At 47.2% G+C, this 19,566-nt stretch overlaps 2 protein-coding genes across 5 annotated transcripts; both read right to left on the bottom strand.

Moving 5' to 3' along the window:
- Positions 1–798: 798 nt before the first annotated feature.
- slc43a2b (solute carrier family 43 member 2b) lies at positions 799–10,080 on the bottom strand. 3 transcript variants are annotated; one of them, XM_057053606.1, is made up of 15 exons: positions 9,974–10,080; positions 8,844–9,133; positions 7,247–7,535; positions 7,116–7,171; positions 6,953–7,029; positions 4,762–4,854; positions 4,265–4,398; positions 3,957–4,153; positions 3,735–3,878; positions 3,607–3,624; positions 2,970–3,102; positions 2,646–2,778; positions 2,271–2,344; positions 2,073–2,196; positions 799–1,996 (listed from the first exon to the last, which is right to left on the bottom strand). In XM_057053606.1, exons 2-15 carry the CDS (start codon positions 9,001–9,003, stop codon positions 1,835–1,837), a joined length of 1,794 nt encoding a protein of 597 aa, XP_056909586.1. In that variant the 5' UTR covers positions 9,004–9,133; positions 9,974–10,080; the 3' UTR covers positions 799–1,834. The 3 variants fall into 3 exon arrangements, with proteins under 3 accessions (XP_056909586.1, XP_056909587.1, XP_056909589.1); XM_057053607.1 differs by lacking the exon at positions 9,974–10,080 and adding an exon at positions 9,349–9,607; XM_057053609.1 differs by lacking the exon at positions 3,607–3,624.
- A 1,559-nt stretch (positions 10,081–11,639) lies between these two features.
- On the bottom strand, positions 11,640–19,258 carry hephl1b (hephaestin-like 1b). 2 transcript variants are annotated; one of them, XM_057053605.1, is made up of 19 exons: positions 18,956–19,258; positions 17,811–18,055; positions 17,029–17,241; positions 16,731–16,931; positions 16,356–16,610; positions 15,981–16,149; positions 15,433–15,572; positions 15,214–15,330; positions 14,916–15,121; positions 14,626–14,770; positions 14,344–14,556; positions 14,007–14,223; positions 13,786–13,916; positions 13,579–13,704; positions 13,394–13,500; positions 13,087–13,318; positions 12,703–12,842; positions 12,435–12,534; positions 11,640–11,784 (listed from the first exon to the last, which is right to left on the bottom strand). In XM_057053605.1, exons 1-19 carry the CDS (start codon positions 19,126–19,128, stop codon positions 11,705–11,707), a joined length of 3,210 nt encoding a protein of 1,069 aa, XP_056909585.1. In that variant the 5' UTR covers positions 19,129–19,258; the 3' UTR covers positions 11,640–11,704. The 2 variants fall into 2 exon arrangements, with proteins under 2 accessions (XP_056909585.1, XP_056909584.1); XM_057053604.1 differs by having other exon boundaries at positions 12,435–12,588; positions 18,956–19,257.
- Positions 19,259–19,566: the final 308 nt, after the last annotated feature.

The raw sequence follows: 19,566 nt of genomic DNA, 5'->3' as shown, positions 1-19,566 counted from the left end.
CAGGCGATTACGTAACTTTCTGCTGGTTTAGCATTGATAAGAGAATCACAGATTTTTCAGTTCAGTCAAATCATGTCAGACAATGGATCAAAATAGGTACATACATACATACATACATACATACATACATACATACATACATACAGATAATCATCTTAGTTCTGTCCCTGCAGGAGGGTGTATGTGTGGTTATTTTTAGCACACGTGGGGGACATTCTCATAATCCTGATTGTATTTATCTGCATCCAAAATTAATACGACAGTTTTTAATTCTAACCCCCCCCCCCCCCGCCCCCCATCCTGCCAGCCCCCACAGAGACCCGCACACCATATAAATCTAGAAATCATAAAACAGATTTTAATTCCCTCAAAATTCACTTGGTTTCCGAAATTGCTTCTGTCTTATGTTTTATCACTAATAAACATCTGTTTTAAATCTTAACTGACAAGCAGAAATTGATGTTTCAGACTATTTTTTGGAAATTTTAATTATGAGATGATTTCTGTTAGGTATTATTTTGTCATATAATGTACGACATTGTGGAAGAAACCTTAACAACAATAATAAAGTATTATATTTTCAGCTTGGCAGTGAAGCTAACTTCAGCAGAATACTGACCTCTGCTGGTTACACAGCGCAATGAATCATTATAAATTTAATTTCTCTTTCCACATTTCCAGAAATTTATTTATTTTTATTATTCTATTATGTAATTTAAATGTGTGTTTCAAACGCATTAGTTTTCATATTCTTTACCTGAAGTGATATTCAAGACAATATCTAATAAAGCATGAACGAAACATTTAAAAGATCTTTATTATTTAATAACCTTCAACAAATATCTCCCTCTTTCTCTAATGAGTCTGAGCGAAGGAGTGGATCTGCAAGCAACAAGGCACCCTGAACGCATCACAGCGTCTGTTGTTGACGTGAGCGCAACGTGAAATAAATACAGATATGAAGGCGCGAGGAGCTCAGAATTATAGCAAAACTAATTGTTCAGTCAGGCGTAGGGAGAGAAGTGCTGTGAAAAGCTGATGTCTGTCGGAGTTAAAAGCTTTAAAGTGCTGGTAGATAGACTGAAATAAGATCATTTATGGAATCTCTCGGCGAGTCGTTTCCTTAGGTTTTACTGTGCCAGAGTTAGGAGTTCATCCTGGGCACTGAAGTTGACTCTGAAGACGTATCCAAAAGGCACATGTGGTAAACAGGGGATATAAAATAGATATATAATATCTCTATAAAAACAAACGTGAATATATTGCATTAGCAAAACAGACTAGTTTGCTTCCTTTGACATAAGCATTCCTCCAGTACGACAGCTTATTATAAGATAAAGTACCTTTAGGGTAATTACCAGGTCAATAAAGGCTCAACAAAACATCAGAATTAAGCCTCTTCTCTCCTCCCTGTCGATTCGTCCGCACTTACTTTTCGCTATCAATAAAGACAACTCCTCACAATCAGGGCGAGATCTGCGCCACACCACAGCGGACTTTACTCTTCACGCAGGGACGCATCAGCGCGGCTTTGATGCGGAACACAGACGATGTGGCATCAGGTGGGAGAGAACAAAGATAAACTCGGAGGATTTGAGGGGGAGTGCAGAGGCAGATCCTCTTTCCTTTCACAGTCTTTTCCTCCTTTGTTCTTCTCATCACCTTCCTTCTGGGTGAAAGTCCAGCTGGAGGTAAACGGCAGCATCAAAGGATCTGGAATGGCAGCACGTTTGCGTGCACGCCATTAAATATAAAACTAGTAAAAACACTGGGAGTCTATGAAAATGAGGCTGGCACACGGGTGTTTAGGGGTGGCGTCTTCGTCGTCTTCTCTCTACACGTAGGCCTCTGGGATGTCGGTGCCGTTGATTTTGATGTAGATCTTAGCGTTCTCTTCCCTTTCCTCTTGCTGTTTCTGGAGTGTTCGTCTGTAGTAGATGAGGTAGAAGGGCAACAGGAAGCCCAGCATACTCAGAGCGAGCAGACCGATGTTGACCTAAAAGGCAAACGCCAGAATTAGCATTTGTGATTCCAAGCGTGCGTCCCGAACGGGTGGAAGTGCGTCTTTATACCCAGAAGGGGTCTCCTCCCAGGGGTCCCATCATGGCCAGGAACAAGGGCTGCTGCAGCAGGGCGAACACGGCGCTGACCAGCGACTGCATGCCTGTCAGGCTGCCGAACTGGGAGGACGGGTATCTGCAGAGGCGGCAGCGGTCATTTCGTTATTATTGTCTCTTCAATGACAACATGGAGGGATGTGGGAGACTTACACGGCAGCATAGAGGCCACCGACCGCGGAGTGAATGAATCCTCGCACCACAGTGTGGAGGATGAAGGACACGATCTAAGAAGAAATCAAAATCAATCAGGTTTGGATAAATCTGTCTGATAAAACGACAATAAAGAGCTCAGAGAACCAAGGGAGGCTGATGTGGACCCAAGTGGACTAAAGTGGTTCCAGTCTGGAAGTTTCATGGTTGTGTTTGGAAAATATCCCCTCAATTTAAATGTGTTTATACTGCAAAACTGTGAGATAACTGCAGGTCTGCCCCCCCATCCAGGGGAATCAGCATTAAAAATAATATCCATACTTGACCCCCCAAGTCAGTTTAACACATGTTGTGTCTTTTAGAACCAAAACTCACCTGTATCTCCAGATTAGGAATCAGAGACGTGATTCCAAAACCCACCAAGAGCAGGTTGGTCAGGATGAAGGCTCGCAGGGCATTGGTGACCTTTTGTGTCTTCTTGTCTCTCCTCTTTGTCTTCTGCTCCCCACTTTGGTGGACAGGAGGAGGAGGAGAGGAGAGGAGAGGAGAGGAGAGGAGAGGAGAGGAGAGGAGAGGAGAGGAGAGGAGAGGAGAGGAGAGGAGAGGAGGCACCAGAGGTCAGATCTTGCTCTTGAAGCGAGCTGATGTCCTCATACATCAGGGATGAGAAAGACTGAGGGCTTAAACCCGTCGACTCACTTGCTGCTGAGCTTCTTTTGCTCCTCGGCATCGTCACACTCCTTCAGCTTCCAGTCCATGATCTGCCCAATCACGGGGGTGGTCATCAGGCAGAGCAGCTGCAGCACACCAAAGATGGAGGAGTAGAGACTCACTGCCAGGAGGAGATCCATGTTATTAAACTAGAAATACGCTCAAAGAAAGCAACACAACACGATGGCGGCGGCGGCGGCACGAGACGTATTTTTACCTCCGCCAAGGAGGTCGTGTGATAGCTGGCGTTAACAACTACGTCTGTGAAGTTACTCAATGACTTTGGCTGTAAAACCCTACTGAGTGAAGCTGCAGCAGCTATGGAGAAAACAGCTGTTCAGTGAGTTAATCTGTCGGATCCTGAAGGGATTTAGAGCCCGACAAGATCAGCTCAAAGAGCTCTGTCATGTGAACAGGTTGGTGGGGGGTCAGTGTTAGTCAATGATTACAATCAAATGCTATCTGGTGGTTTTATATTAAAGCTAATGGTGTTTTTAGGACTCTGCTCACCTTTCCCAAGGTCGAGTAGCAAAGTAATAAAAATCAAAAGTAATAAAATAAAGTAGCAGCGTGTAGCGCTAAAGACTGATGCTTCAGTCCTACTGCGACAAGATGACAGCCTTACCCACTTCCATTCTCTCCACTGAAAATTCAATGAGAACCGAGTTAAATCCCGAGGCACTGATGTGGCGCAGCGGAGTTTTCACGCTGCCGTTGCTACCGAAGAACCGACAGAAGAGCGGGAGCACCGACCTGTGTTGAGGTCTCCGTCAGTGAGCGACTCCAGGACGCTGTTCATGGCCCCCATGTAGAACAAGAGGCGAAGCTGCGTGATGCTCATGGTGACCAGGCTGAGCAGGAAGGTCGTGGTGGTGATGGTTTTTAGGAACGACTGGGCTGCAGAGGGCAGGCAGACAGAGTTAAAGGGAGCCAAGGCGTTGTCATGACAACAGTGGACGCGCTCTGCCTCCTTACACTCAGCTTGGGGGTTGCAGTCCATCTCCAGGTCGGTGGTGGACAGGCAGAGCTTGTTCCCGTCCTTAGCGGCCAGGTCGTTCTGCTTCAGGCTGCTGCCCACACTGAGGCGGCGGCCCACTGTGGTCACCTGGTGGTAAAACTGCTTCCCTGTGATTTTATGGTCAAAGCCCAGCCAGCTAAACTTAATCTTGATGCTGAGGGGGCAGAGGAGGAGAGAGGAAGGGCAGCAACAAGTATGTCAGCATTAAGCCTTCAAAATGGAGACGATGGAGGAGACTTGCTGAAAAAGATCATTGCGTATTTACGTGTAATCCATGTCCTCCGGTCCTGGGAATGGTTCTAGAGGCCAGTTCAGGTAGCAGTTCAAGAAGACCAGTCCGGCACAGGCGGCCCACACCACCAGGATGGAGATGAATGATATCCCAAAGTCATAAATCACCTGGAAACCAAATAACAAGCTCCTAAAGTTTGTAGCTTTAGCTGCAGGATAGTCATTGGCTGCACACACAAACACACACTCACTTTAATTTTCTGCATTCTGACAGATATTCTAACACGTTGAGCTTCAGCCATTAATTCAATTTAGAAAATCCTCATGTAAGCTTTTACTGACTTCATCATTGCGCAATACAGTTCCCTCTAGTTCCTGGCCTTCCTTCTCTTCCCTTAGGTTGGAGGGTCCCTCTTTTTTTTAACTCAAGGTTGCAATAGACACAATTTGCTTCTTTGTTAACGTTAACTCTCCGTTCTCTCTCTTTCTATTTTCCAATGATAAATGAATAAATAAAACCTGATTCGTTACCTTGATACCGGGGAAGGTGACCGCAGATGAGGCGTAAGAGCCGATCATTAGGGCGATGAAGGTGGACCGAAGGTCTCCAAACATGTTCGGGAGCTAACAACAAACAGAGACAGTTTCAAATGACCAAATCAGCCCAGGGTGGTTCCTGTAGGAGGAAAACCCATAAAGTTGCTCTGATGTGAAGGGCTACAGAAGATCCCGTCTGGTGTGTGAGTGCGAAGGTTAGGCCCTCCTGGGTCAGGATCGTAGTGATCTCAGCTGCAGTGGAGCCGCTCTAAACTTGAGGCCGGGGACAGAATGAGGACACTGTGAGGACACTGCCGACACTGACAATGGGTCAGAGTGGATAGTGGGAACCAATTAGCGAGCAGACAGAGGGAACATTGGGGAGAGTAACACAAAACAAAGTGACGGGGAACGCCGATACCACGCATAACACACACAGCTGCCCGATACTTGATAGGGACGTACATGAATTCTATACAGCTGAAACAATGAGAGGGGGCCTCCGAGGTTACTCTCTCTGCTCCAGTTTGAAGAAAGAGAGCAGAGAGTCGTGGGGGGAAGCAAAGCCAACGGGGGACGGTGGGTGGAATAACATCCCAAATCCTAAAATTCAAGAGGGGTTCCGCTTTCCAGAGACTGAGCAACAACAAGCACATTCAATTACATAAGTCTGCCAAGGATGAGGGCTGTCTTTGTGCGTTTGTACACGTGTGTGTGTGTGTGTGGGGGGGGGGGACATTGATTCAAACCATTTCTTGGCCACATTTCGTTCAGGCCATGTGAGGTCAGAATCCAAATCAAAGGATAATTTGTTGGGTTTGATGTTTTTATTCCACTCGCATAAATGTAATACAAAGTTCCACTAGGACAATAGAACAAAGTACGACTGTTCTGCTGAGAACAGCATTAATTAGAACAAGCTGCTTTGCTCACGCAGGTAGATTTTTATGAGACTAGAGCCCGTTAGATGTGGAGGATGGCCACTAGGTGGAGTTTGCCAGCATTTAAATTACAAATAATCTATATTTTAGTTAATACAAAATCCAATCTGTAGATTAAATGCAGTTAATTTAGAGGCCCATGTGCCTTAGTGGTGAAACCCTGATCTGGTAACTGAACTGGATAAAAAGTGAAACAGCAGCATGAAAAACATAGATCAATTCGCCTGAGAGGGTCAATAACATAAAGCAACGCCGCAGCAGCACCTGATACACCTGAAAAGGTGACCTAGCAACTGACCCTGGTGATTCACCTGCGGCTGTTACCCAACAACACCGAGCTGAGAAGGAACGCCTGGTAGTCCAAGTTAAGGTCATGATTGATGAGTCGAGGAATGGCATGGAGGATAATGATTAACCCCGCACGGGGCCTTTCATATATAGTAAGTCAGGTTGTCGGGACGATGGAGGGGAAGGTTGGTATGTGGGGACGGTTGTGGCTTCAGGCTGTTGGTGAAAATGTAAACAAAGATCTAAATTCTAGCTTTACCATCGCTGGCATTCAGACCCAAAGTGGCATCAAATGAGATGCATGAAGATGCACAGACGTGTACTATAATTCCCCATGGTGGTGCAGAAAAGGGGCATTTTATTGGGATTTTTACCGCAGACCCCATTAGCAGTGGATGGCATCACCATGGTAACGCTCAATAGTGAGGAGCTGACCTTGGGGATCCAGGGAATCTTGTATCCGTGCATCTTTGTCCTTGTGGGAATGGAGAAATGTTCCTACTATATATGTATGACTAATAAATGTGTAAGGCGCAGCAGCTTCAGCTTATGGCTGGAATGTACATTTAACCCGCTCTCTGACTGTTTCAACAAAACAAACACAACGTCAAGGCCGGTGGTTTCTTTTCCTGTCATTCACATTTGCTTTAAACCCGTGGCCTCTTTCCACAGGCTGTGCGTAACTTCCGATATTAACGGCTGTCCCGGGTCTGCGGGCTTCTGTACATGCGGTTGTTAAGAAATACAATAAAGACTCTGGATAGTGATACAACACGAAGGAACGGCCCCTGCTATCCAAAGATCAGACAGGCTGTCAACAGGAGCAGAGTTCAGTGCATGAGCGAGGCCAGACAGCAGGGTGTGGAGAGGGTGAGCGCAGAGAGCCAAGGCCGTAATAACGGGACAGTTCGTGGAAATCTGGCCGCGGCCGCGCACGCAACAGCGCACACACTTACCGTGAGGGAGGTGAAGGTCATGCACATGCCACCAAAGCCATTGAAAGTCAGGGCGATGAAGATAAGGACGGAGAGATCTGCAAACAACACAGAGGTTATCTCGGGGGGGGTTCCCACAGAATCAGACTCACGGCCAAAAAGCAGTGGAATGTGGCCCCCTCACCGTTTGGTTTGTAGGCTCCGTACGCGATGAGCAGACACGACAGCCCGAAACATGTGCTGAAACGAGATGCTTCTGCTGAACACTGATTCACAGAGCCCAGAACCCACCGCCGGCCTTGGCCTCGGCCTTACCTGCCCAGCAGTCGCAGCTTGCGCGGCCCGTATTTGTCCATGATGATTCCCAGCGGCAGGGTGATGGCAGAGAGCAGGAAGGAGCCCACCGTAAACGCCAGGTTCAGCATCTCGTCCTGCTCTTTGCAAATCAGCCAGCCGTTCATCTTCAGGGGCCCTTCGGCCGGGGCCAGCGGCCTCATCTCCACGCCGTCCCCGGGGCCGAACGCGGCGTCGTAGAACTCCTCGTACCAGCTGGGTGTGGCCGCTGGCGGCGGCGGCAGGGAGACGTTGTAGCTGGAGATGTTGCCTGGAAAACAGGAAGCTGCAGTTTGAAGTGTATAAAAAAATGGAAAAACCAAAACCAAAACTGTGGCCTTGATGCATTTGCTTTGAATTCATGATGACGTCGGGCCGCCGGGGATTATGGGCGCGATTAGCTGAGGCTAGCAAAAAACGTGCACGGTGAGAAAATGTAAGGACGAGCAAAGTCCAGCGGAGGGGAAACGGCTGACGTGTGCAGGACCCGACTACTGTACGCCAAATACAAGATTGTTTCATCAATGCAATGATGACGAACTAACAAGGACGCAGATTAGATAAGAACAATCGTAAACCCACGTGTCTTCCCAGTATTCCTGACATTTCCCTAAAAATGAAGGAGAAACTTCTTCAGGTTTCACGCCTCTCTGGGCTGAGCGGTTGAGGAAGAGCACAGCTGCTGTTATTAATTATTATTAATAAAATGAAACGTCTGGCCTGCTGACTTAATCACATATTATCTTGAGCTTGTTTTTACGAGCTGGTATTTGATGCTCATCACTTTTCTATCAGTATCTTCCTTTCTGTTCTCTATCAGTGGACTTTCAGCCTCCATATTAAGCGTAATAAAGTGGCGGATCATTTTGTTCCGCTGTCACATGCCTAAAACTGGTATTCCCTTCTCTCTCATATCATCGGGGGGTTAATAAGACATCTCTGAGCTGTAGGAAGTCTCCGGCCTGCTGTCGGCGGTGTGGTCGGCGAGGGCTTCTCCCACGCGTGCTGAGCGTTTCCTCAAATTATCTTACGTAATCCGCACTGATGACAGAGGACAAATGTGACTATTTCCCCAGAATTTGGTGCCGCAGAACTGTTTCTCCGCGCCCCTGGTCTCTGTTTCTGTTTCTGTTGCGCAACACTCGTTCAGGCCTCCCGTTAATCACCAGCCATGTAAATTTATTGCGTAAACTGTGTGAAGCTGCTGATGAGGCGGGGGGGGGACTCTAACGAGGAGTTCAGCTGAAGCAATAAGAAGCCGTGACACAAGTGTCAGCTGACTCAGTGCTGGAGCTGGTCCAGTTCCACTCTGATGGTCTCACTTACTGCTCCTTCATTTGACCTGACTGATTCCTTTGTGCGTCCCAACACAAAGCACCTGGCCCAGGTTTGGGTCCAAAGGGAGGAAATAGAGGAGTCTTTAGGTATTTTACTCCTGAAGACTGGACGGTGACCAACTGGTAACTGAGCAGAATTCATCTCGCGACCTCTTAACACAAACGACCGCCTTGATGTGGAAAACTTCAAAGAAAAGTCACATCAATGGAGAGGAAAAGATCGCCTCTGTGCTGTGACTCACCTTCTTCGTTGCAAAGGTAGGAGTAGAAGCCCTCGGACTTGAGCATGATGAGGAGCGACCCCCATCCCAGCAGCACGGCGGAGAACAGCAGGTTCTCGATGATGGCGGTCACCGCCATCCACCAGCGCCTGCTGAACGCGGAGGCCAGGGTCGGAGGCATGGTCGGTGGTAGGAAGAGGAAGAGGAGTGCTGAGCGGAGCAAGAGAGATCACCAAAACACGCGCGCGAGCGAGCGAGAGAGAGAGAGAGAGAGAGATCCTCCCCGAGGCTCAGGCTGAACGATCACTTATCTGTAAAGAGAAAAGGAGAAGAAAAGGTTTTAATGTAGTTTTATCAGGAGGTCACTCGAGGATCAGAAAGTTCACACAGCAGTGCACGTGTAAAAGTGTCAAAATAAACTGAAAAGAAACCCACTGATGAAATACTCACCCCTCTATAAATATAAACGTCCTGATTAGCTTTCCGATAAGCAGTGATTGTATGTGTTGTACAGAGCTGAACCAACCTGACAGCAACAGGATGGCAAATGATTAACTCTCCCGCCTGTGCATTTAGAGGATTCCTTCACTCTGCCGGGACAAAGCTCCTACATGGCTTCATCTAAGGAACGTCTCCACGGTGGCCCTCACAGCTGCTGCTCTGCTGCTGATGCTCTGCTGCAGAACTGGTCTGAGCCGGGTGAAAATGGGGCTCTTTTATTCCCTTCTCTTCCCGTCTCTCTGTCTGTCTGCACCTTCTGTTGTGCACGACCCTCTAAATGTCCCCTCAAGCCCAACCGAGCGCGACTGCCTCGCAGTAATTGCTGTGTGGCTCGACCGAAACATAAAGGAGATGGCAGACAAACAGTAAACAGATCAGCAGAAGCTCTCTCTCTCCCTCTTTCTGTGTCTCTCGCCCTCTCTCTCTCTCTGTGTCTCTGTGTCTCTCACCCTCTCTGTGTCTCTCTCTACCACAGTCACATGCACATATCACATGCACCTACATTCTGTTTAGTTCTGGAAAATAAAAGTTTCTGCAGAGTTCCGTTGTACAGTGCTTTCAAATGAACTCATATTCAGCAACTTTTTGAATCTCAATGCAAACATCAAACACACGCACGAGTTGCCACGTTAATGTGTGAAGATTCTCACCTCTCTGTCTGCAACCAGCACCCTCCGGCTCCGACCTCACCTGTGCGCCACTTGAGTGACCAGTTATCATTGAAGAGCAGGGTTTATATACGCAGCCCTCCCGTGGCGCCCCCTATCGACCACTGGCGTCTGCGCAGCAGAGACGCGTGAAAGTATATGTTCTTGATAACTAGGCCTCTAAATCAGTGCATTTTCCATTGTTTCATTTTATTTTATTTTATTTTTAAAAAGAACACATGTTTTATTAGACTAAACGCCGAATGATCCCATTAAAGGAGGGGAAAACTCAACAAACTCAACGGAATCCCGTGGAAGGACTCATTCAGATAAGGATGTGTTTTGTCTGGTTCGATGAAAGCTATTGATCAAGGAGGTGCTGCTGTTGTGTGACCTGCTGCAGATGTGCACCATGGCCTGTTTCCTGGAAGATACTATGGACTTGTTTGTGCTTGCTTACTCCGTTAGAAAACAGCGATCGTCAATGAGGTTGGAGGGAAAAAAAGAACAATGTAATTATTTGTTGTTTTGAATAAACACCAGTAAACAATGTTCCTCGGGCTGATGAGGTCTGCATACAGACTAATACCGTCCTTCCATTTCTCTAAGGCTTCTTTAGGTGTTTATCTACAACAATGGGAGTAATCACCACGGAAATCAGTCACCCACAGGACAACAGGGGCCCCGCTGACAACAAACACTATGTTAATTTTGCGCTGTTAACTGTGATCAGTGGACCCATCACAGGTTAAACGGACAATAGCTGGGAAGAGTGCAAATAGACTCCAGATTAATCAATCACGTCGTTTTGATGTACAAATAAATGATGGTTTTGATGGTTTTATTTGGATGCCGATAGAAGCGTTTTTAAATGCAAGTTGACGCCACCTTGCGGTGTATAATACACGTGACACTTTAGAACTGATCCTTAAAGAGCAACGTTATTTACCACTAAAAGTGAAAAAAACAGCAGCACAGCATGGAATTCCCCCATAAAAATAATACTTTTAAAGAGAGAAAATTGCAGCTGAAACGTGCTAATTAAACCATGCCACACTTGGAAATGAGGCCTACGGTCCTAAAATGTGACTCTTGTTTGAATAAATGACCTCCAAAATCATTTTATTGAGCTGCTTGCTGTTTAAACGCTGTACGGGGAGAGTCATCCCTCCATTGATCACGGCCCGTTTCTTCAGTGTCTGTGGTAACCCGGAGTGACTGTTGACTGACTGCTGTTTTCCTCCTGAAATCAATGATGAGTCTTATCTGCAGAAATCAGGCATGAGGTGGGCTTCTTCAAACCAAGATGATCTCCTTGTTTAATGTGAAATGTAGTTATTTAAAACATCTGGCGAAGAATAGAGGTGGTTTGTATATTAGTCTGTAAACTGTTGCAGCCAATGGGAAATCCTGTGCACTTAACAAAGGAACTGACCCAACATGACCCTTTCAGGAGAGAAAAATGCGGCAATGGATGCTCCCTTTTTAAAATAGGGGTTTCAAAATGTCTTTATTGCACATTTTTACATGAAAAAAAAAAGATTTGTTCAAACAGAGCTTTGAAAAACACTTTAAAAGAAACACATCATTTTACATTCTAGGAAAAAAAGTTCAAAGTGTGTGCATACTTTTGGTTACAACAGTGATTTTTTCCCTTGGATTGTTTAAAAAAAAAAAAAAAAAAACTACCGAAAGGATGTGGCAACGCACATCAGCAACGATGGACTCTCTTTATCAGTGCAGAGCAGAAATGAGAGCAAATACCAGCAGGAGCAGTGACGTATCCAAGGAGCTTCCAGTTCCCTGTGCTGCGCCTGAGAAGGAAGTTACAAAGAGGAAGAGGGTGTGGACAACATGATCAAAAATGATGCTGGGATTGTAAACAAGATGCCAACGTGATATATGTGCTTGCTAAATTAAGGAGCCAGCAGGCACGAATGGGACTTTGCTGTAAACTTTATGGAAGCTTCACACACAGTGAGAGGATTAGCTTCAAAATGTCAATAGTGCCGAAGAGAAGGCTGATAACATTGAGAAAAACATTCCATATCCATTACGTAAGTGCACGATAAAGCCCACACAAGTGTCCTACTTTTGAAACAGAGAGGAGAAATTCATATTATATGAAAATCAAATGAAACCTGGAAGGCTCCTAAAGCACCAGAGCACCAATCCGCTAACTTTTAAGATTTTAATCTATTCTTTTTATTTTATTCACAAAGTGATTCTAGTCTTTGATATAACCTATGATATTATCCCATCAGCACTGTGGTTGCCCATACATTTAAAAAGAATCCATATCATTAAATCACGCATTTACGGGAAAATGTAAATGACCGGGTCTGTAATTGGCTAACAGGAACCTCAAACTTATCACGTCGTAAGGGTCTGAGTGCCTCCATGACCCTTGGAGCTGTGCTGTTGGGGTAATTTGGTGTGCTGAAGGACAAGGATCAGGGCAAACCTTTGATAGTGAACGTTGTCTCCATGCCGCTGTGGATGTGGTCAGTCACATGACAGTGGAGTAGCCAGGTTCCTGGATTCCCAGCAACCATTTCGACAGTCTGGAAAGTCCCAGGGAAGAGGTCAAAAACGTCTGCGCGGTGCACGCTGTCCGTCTGCCGTGCACAGTGAAGAAAAGGAAACATCAAATGGGAAATAATTACCGAGGGGCGGAAGTGAAAACAGGCCAGAAACCACCAAAATAAGCAGATTTGGGCAGCGAACGTTACCTTGTAGGTAAATGTCTCAGCGTGGAAGTGAACAGTGTGCACGTCCACTTCGTTGCCCATTCCCAGTAGATACCAGTCCACTTTGTGTCCCTGAGTCATCTCCAGTCCCTGGAGGTTCGCATACAGCCGACCATTGATCCCTTTTAACAGAAAAATTCACATTTCAGGAAACAAACTGAATTCTTTATTTTTCCTTGATGCATATCTAGGCTACATAACCACATTTGGACTCATATTGTGCCACTTGAAATATGATAATTGCAGATTTCAAACAGCGACGGTCTGCTGATGTTAGCTGAACTGCGTGTCTGTGTTTTATATGTTTCAGCTTGTGTTCAGTCTTGAATCTTGAATCATGTTCACTGTCTCACTGCGTCGTCTTACCGTGCATCATGTTACTCTCGTGGAAACCATGATCGAACGTCGCAGACTCCTGGGTAGCGTTGAGGTATTTTCTAATGTTGTCTTCCAAGTACCAGGACTGGTTCTCATCGTGCACCATGAAGAGCAGAGCAAACTCCTTTTCCACATCCGCCCTCTGTCTGTCGGAGCCCTCCCCTCGCAGAGTGCCTGGCCTGCAAATGACCAGAGGCCCCAAGAGACCGCTGTACAGGTCCTGGAAACGTGCAAAATGATGGGGAGCTCTGCCAACTTTGTGAGCAGGAATTGAATCTACACACAGAATACGCACCTGGATAAAGTCAACGTTGGAGTAGTACGCGTAAGAGATGCAGTTCGGATCCGAGACCCCTGGACCAGAACTTTCTGGAATATCCCATGTCAACTCTATTATCTTGCCTAAAGAGAAGGGAACTGAAGCGTCATTGTCGAGGCCCCCGGACTAGAACAACCTGCCAGCAGCTTCCATTGTCTCACCAGGTCTGTTGGGAACGTGCGTGCCGCTGGCCTTCACTCCGTGCGCGGTGATGGAGTACGGCCTGCTGGCTTTGTTTTTAAACGTGATCACGATCTGCTCCCCCACCTCTGCTCTGATGATGGGACCTGTGGCAGGAAAGACAAATACATCAGCTCGACTCTCAGTAAAAAAAACAAGCAAACAAACAAAATGAAAGTCTAACACACCCAGAATTCCCAAGTGTTGCTGGTGATCCTTCTGCACGGTGAAGGAGTCGTCGGTGTATTCTCGATACACCACCTTCTTGTAGCGTGAGCCGATCCTGTTTTTTCCTCTCCCCAAAAATGTGTTGCCAGGGCTGGAAGACCGACACCCATGAAAATCCATCATCAAACAGCTGCAACAGCAAATCGGGCCAGGCCATGGAATCCACTCCCGTTACTCTCACCTGTCTTCTTCGGTGGTGTGGTACAGTTCCAGCTCCCAGTCCCTCTGAGGTGAGAAGTCCCACTCGATTTCTTCAGCACTGATAAAATACTGCACGACCTTGGTGGGAGGCGTGCGTGCGTGCTTGAACTCCCTCTGGGGACAGAGGTTCACCCTGTACTGCTGCCTCATTCCAGCGGCGTAATGGTCCGTTACTCTGCAGTTCACCTCGTACACACCTGTGAGGACACCGTAAAATCAACGCAATCCTGGCATTTCATCATCCTTGATGGCACAGAAGGAAACGGGAGGGGTTGTCGGGGTTTCTGCGCATGCATACGTGATGCAATCTGACCAACCGGGTTCATTTGGCTGCATGGAGACCGCTGTGGTGGTATGGGGGAACAGGTTGAGAGTGTCTCGCGTCGTGCTCTGCTTCTTGAAGGTATTCCCCTCGAAATACACCCCGTGGATGTCCACCTCCGTGCCAAGTCCGAAGGTGTACCACATTACTTTGTCTCCAGCACACATCTCCAGGCCGGCCAGGTTACCGTACATGCGCCCATTTATGGCTGTAGTCCAGAAAACACAGAAGTGAGAAGTGTGACAGGTCACGGAGAGGAAGATCTTCGCGAGCATACCGTGCATCATGTTGCTCTCCATGAAGTCCTCATCTGAAGGATCCGTTGTATTTGGAGCGAACATGCCAATGTTGTTCCTCAAATACTGGCTCAAGTTTTCATCCATGACAGAAAACAGAAGGAAGAATTCCTTATCGACGCCTTTCTGTGAAACCCACGCAGACAGTTTCAGCATAGCCGAGGAGATCGCAGTGAAACGGTGTCATCGTGCTTAAACATCGACATTTGTGTGCTCCAACAACCCTGTGACGCTGTTGGGAAATCCCACAGGTGACACTTAGCAACAGCACCTGCAATCCGCTCTCAGCCAGAGATCCTTTCTTGCACACGAGCAACGGTCCCATCAGCCCAGAGTTGGTATCGGCGACTGGATCTGCGGCGGAGAAGTAAAGGTAGGGGATGCAGGAGGGATCCGAGGGAGAGGGGCCGTCCTTCACCTGCCAGGTGTAGGTGAAGGTCTTCCCTGGACCGATGTGAGAGCCTTGGCTGGAGACCTCTACAGCGTTCCACAGAGAACAGTAAACAGCACAAGGGCTGAGTGACAGTGTCAGACTAACACAAAGTGATGACGTGAGGCTGTTTCTTTACCGTCTTTGTTGAGGCTTTCGTAGAAGAGGCCGTGAGGCTGGATGCTGTAGCTTCTGTCAGCTTTGTTCATCAGTGTTACTTTGATTGTATCGCCTTCCTCTGCTCTTAAAACTGGACCTGGACAAATTGAGAATGATGGCGGATGTTGAAAGGCTCACTATAACAAATGGAGTACGCAAAGTCCAAAAAGTAAGAACGGAACCAGGTTCCAGGCCATACCGAAGAGTGCCAAATGTTGAGATTCTGGCGTTTGTGGTTTCGCGGTGGTGAAGGAACCATCTGTGTACTCTTTGTACATTACTTTAAGGTATTGACCTCCGATCCTGTCGCCATCTCTACCAAAGAACGTCTCAGAAGCGCTGAAAAAGGGTGTGAAAGGACACTGATGGACACTGATGCTGGGTTGGCTGTAATTGACATGAACATCTCTACAAACCAAGACAAACGGTCCCAGATATTCTGAATAATATTGAAACTCGAGTGTTTTGTCTCAGAATGTTGCTTCCAAATCCAGAAGATTCACAGATAAGAAGCTTTGCTATGTTGCCTGGATCTGAATCAACACTGCTTGGTCCCCCACAAAAATCAAGCCAAATTCTAGGCAGTGGCCTTCAGGCAATGTTAAGCAATGTTCTTTACCGGTATATCTTGTGATTTTATACTCATCACAGCAGCAAAAATTAGGAATGACATCAGAATAAATGATTAACTTTTACAGTGTTTATCCAGTAGGATATAACTGTGGAGCTCATGAAAACTCTGCCCACCTGTCGGCCTCGGTGAGATTTCTCTTATTAATCAGGTCCTGTCCAGACGGGGCATAGTCCCACAGCACGTTCTCCACTGCCATGTAGTAATTCCTCACCACACCGTCTGTCAGTGTGGTGCCGCTGACGCCGTTACATGACTTCACCTCATAAAAGGCCTGCATTCCAGCTAGAAGGCACCAACAGAGACAGACACCAAGGGTCATATGTCAGCCGGTCTGCGCTGTGCTTTTCCTGTTTGAGGAGGCGATTCTAAAATGTGACATGACAAACTTGTGCCTACTACAATCGCTGTGTCGGGTAACAGCTCTTTAGTGGTGGAAAAAGCATCCGAACACGTCAGCAATTCTGCGTCTCAAAGGTCAAGCGCCCTACCCTGAAAATGGTCATTAACCTGGCAGGTCAGCAGCCACTTCCCTCGAGCCTTGGGGACCATCTCAGCGGTAGCGAAGGTGGCGGGGAACAGGCTGAGGACGTCGGTGCGATGGCCCCGGTCCAGCAGCGTGTTGCCATGGAAAAATGCGGAATGAATGTCCACCTCATTACCCATGCCGAACAAATGCCAGGCCACCGCTCGGCCCTGGCATAATGTGATTCCGGGCAGATTTCCAAACATGTAACCATTAATAGCTGTCGGGGAGAGAACAGACGCACACCGTGGGATCAATGATGCTGAAACACCTTGGAAATCTAAGATTGTGATGTTTGATGGTTCATTTAGCACAAAATCAAATTCCTCTCATTTTTCACCATGCATCTTGTTTGATTCCATAAAGTCTGGATCTTCCAGGTCGACTCCCGCCGGATCGCAGCAGCTCCGAATGTTGTCCTGCAGGTACCAACTCAGATTTTCATCCACCACGTTGAACATCAGGAAGACGTCCTGGTCGACGTCGTTTCGGACCGACTCTGCCGAACCCTGGGCGGAGTGGGCAGCCTCGGTCAAGATTCCTGAGAACACAACAATCGGAAGGTGCAGAGCGGCCCCGTCGTCTTCATCTGTGCCAGGTCGACAGCACCGAGACAAAACAGAATGAAGTCTTTGTACCTTTTTTACAGGTCAGCAGAGCCCCAATAAGTCCCGAGGCGATGTCTCTGGGGGCGTCCACGTGAGAATGGTAGACCCAGGTCAGGCAGTTTGCATCGTCATCTGTGGGGGCAAACTCTGGTCTGACCTCCCAGCGGTAGGTGTAGCTGCCTCCTGGAGGAACAGCGTCATCCATCTTCATCGCCTTTGACGTTCCATCCGGGTAGAGTGCCCCTGGTAGACAGACACCCAGTGGGATCATCCTATTGCAGAGCTCTTCAGCAAGTAGAACTTATAGAAAGTCATGTTTCATTAAGTTGTGCAGTTATGACACAATATAAAGCACACGTATCCAACCAGAGTCATATTATCTGAAATGAACAAAACTCAGTGAACGAGGTTTCGTTTCAGTTTTAGTAACTGTCGAGAACTTTTTAAGGAAGGATGTTTTACAAAGGTTGGGGGGTGGGGTCTCGCTGCACAACAAAAAACCAGTAAAAAACACTGGTTGTGTGGTTGAACACATCCCGCCACCACGTAAGACTGCACCCAAGCAACAAAGACGTGAAAAACAACGAAAACCCACAGTTTTGAATCAGGAAATGGATCGTGAGAAAAAGTGAGGGATGGAGCTGTAAACACACCGGGTGATCTTATCACTAGAGGTACATGTTACGACAATGTCCCCTTAGTGTCCTGCCCTTCCATAATATGCACCCCTCCCCCCCAGGGAGACAATGCGGGAGCTTTCTCACAGATATTTGGCTAAATCTGTGTGCAGTTTCCATTTTGTAACTTCTTACCCTCTGAGTCTTTCTCATAGAAGACCCCATGCGGATGTATGGAGTAGTTCCTGGAGGCCAAGTTCTTCAGGTGGACCAAGATGACATCACCAACCTCCGCTCGAAGGACGGGCCCCAGGAAGCCCAACCAGGCAGGGCCTGGGATCTGCTGGCTGTACGTCCTGTCCGTGTACTGACGGAACATGGCCTTCTTGTAGACCCGGCCGATGCGTTGTGGTCCTGATTCAAGGAAGGTGGATGCGTGCCTGGGATCAGAGTGGGAAGAAGGACATTACAAAAAGACATCCAGTAATACTAATGATGTCAACAGTGAGTGAGAGCCGTGGCCCAGCAATGATGACGCTGCGCTGTGCTCATTTATCTGCTGAGCTCATTTAACTGGAGATGTAATCAACGCTGAACAAATGGCACATTTCCACAGCTATCAAACAATTAGAGGGCATGGTTCACCGGGCATGGTTCAACCTGCTGTTGGAGGCGCGGCCAACACTGGTCCCACCACTGGTCCCAACACTGGTCCCACTGGTCCCAACACTGGTCCCACTGGTCCCAACACTGGTCCCACCACTGGTCCCAACACTGGTCCCATCATAAACTTTCCACCCTAAACTGAACGTGACTGACGCAGAATTGCATGGCTTCATTTCAGCCACATAGACGGGCATGAATCAAAAGGTCCACTGGGATTTCTTTTCCTAAAATAATCGGATTCCATCTGTGAATTCTCATTAAAATTGCTGACATGTCTTGGTTTGAGCACAGCCAAAGGCATCTCTTGACCTCTGAAGTGGCTCTTGCATGTTGTGTAATCTGTCTGACAAAGCCAGGAAATTCCACAATTGCGGATGAAAAATGACCTAAACTTCAAATCATGGCCGATACCACAGGAATTAATGTATATTCTCGCATCGCATATACGGAAATAACTGTAGCCCGGTACTGTGATGCAGGAGAAAGCCTCGCGTCATCCAGCGGGTTATTCAGCTGATTCCTACTGCCGCGTGTAAACAGCCTTATTCAGAGGTCTAGACGCTCACACCCTCGCATGATGACATAGAATTTGGACCCTAAACTGTACGTTACCGACATGGCTTCACTTGATAGCACCTTGGAATAAATATAAAAAATATTAGATTCAGACTCACTCGTCATCTGCGATATCTTTTCCATTGAGGAGATTTTTACCACTGGGCGCATAATTCCACGTGTCCTCGATGATCCCGATGTAGTAAACTCTCTCACGGCCGCGCGTCTCCCCCGCACCGGAGCAGAGAACGCAAAGTAAACAACTCGCCAACAGCCTCAAACTCCGGTCCATAGTGAAGAAGACCGGTCCCGGAGGGTGTCCAGCCGGTTCTGCTCCGAGTACCACAAGTGGGGAAGCGCAGCGGCTGAGCTGGAGTGCGTAAACGGAATGGGCGCAGAACTTATGAAACTCACAACACAGTCAGACCATTCAGCAGTTGTGAGCGCCTCCCGCGGTGTCAGACGCGTGCACGGATAATAACGGCTCCGAGCTCTCGCTTTAATTATGATTACATGTAGCATAATCGCCCACTGGGAAATCAATGTAATTGATCCAATTAGGCTGAAACGCAAACTCATGCACCACGGGGTGCCCAAATTGCCCTCCAGTTTTCCATAAAACATAACATAAACATATTTTTAAAAGTAAGAATAGCCGCCTTTTCAAGGCTGAAATTTGAGGGTAAAATAATATTTTTAACTCGGAAATAAGTCACTTAATTAGGTTATT

The sequence above is a fragment of the Takifugu flavidus genome, chromosome 14 (genome assembly GCF_003711565.1).
Source record: "Takifugu flavidus isolate HTHZ2018 chromosome 14, ASM371156v2, whole genome shotgun sequence".
Lineage (NCBI taxonomy): Eukaryota > Metazoa > Chordata > Actinopteri > Tetraodontiformes > Tetraodontidae > Takifugu > Takifugu flavidus.
The sequence above is the reverse complement of the archived record's forward strand: the minus strand, read 5'-3'. Positions and strand labels throughout refer to the sequence as shown.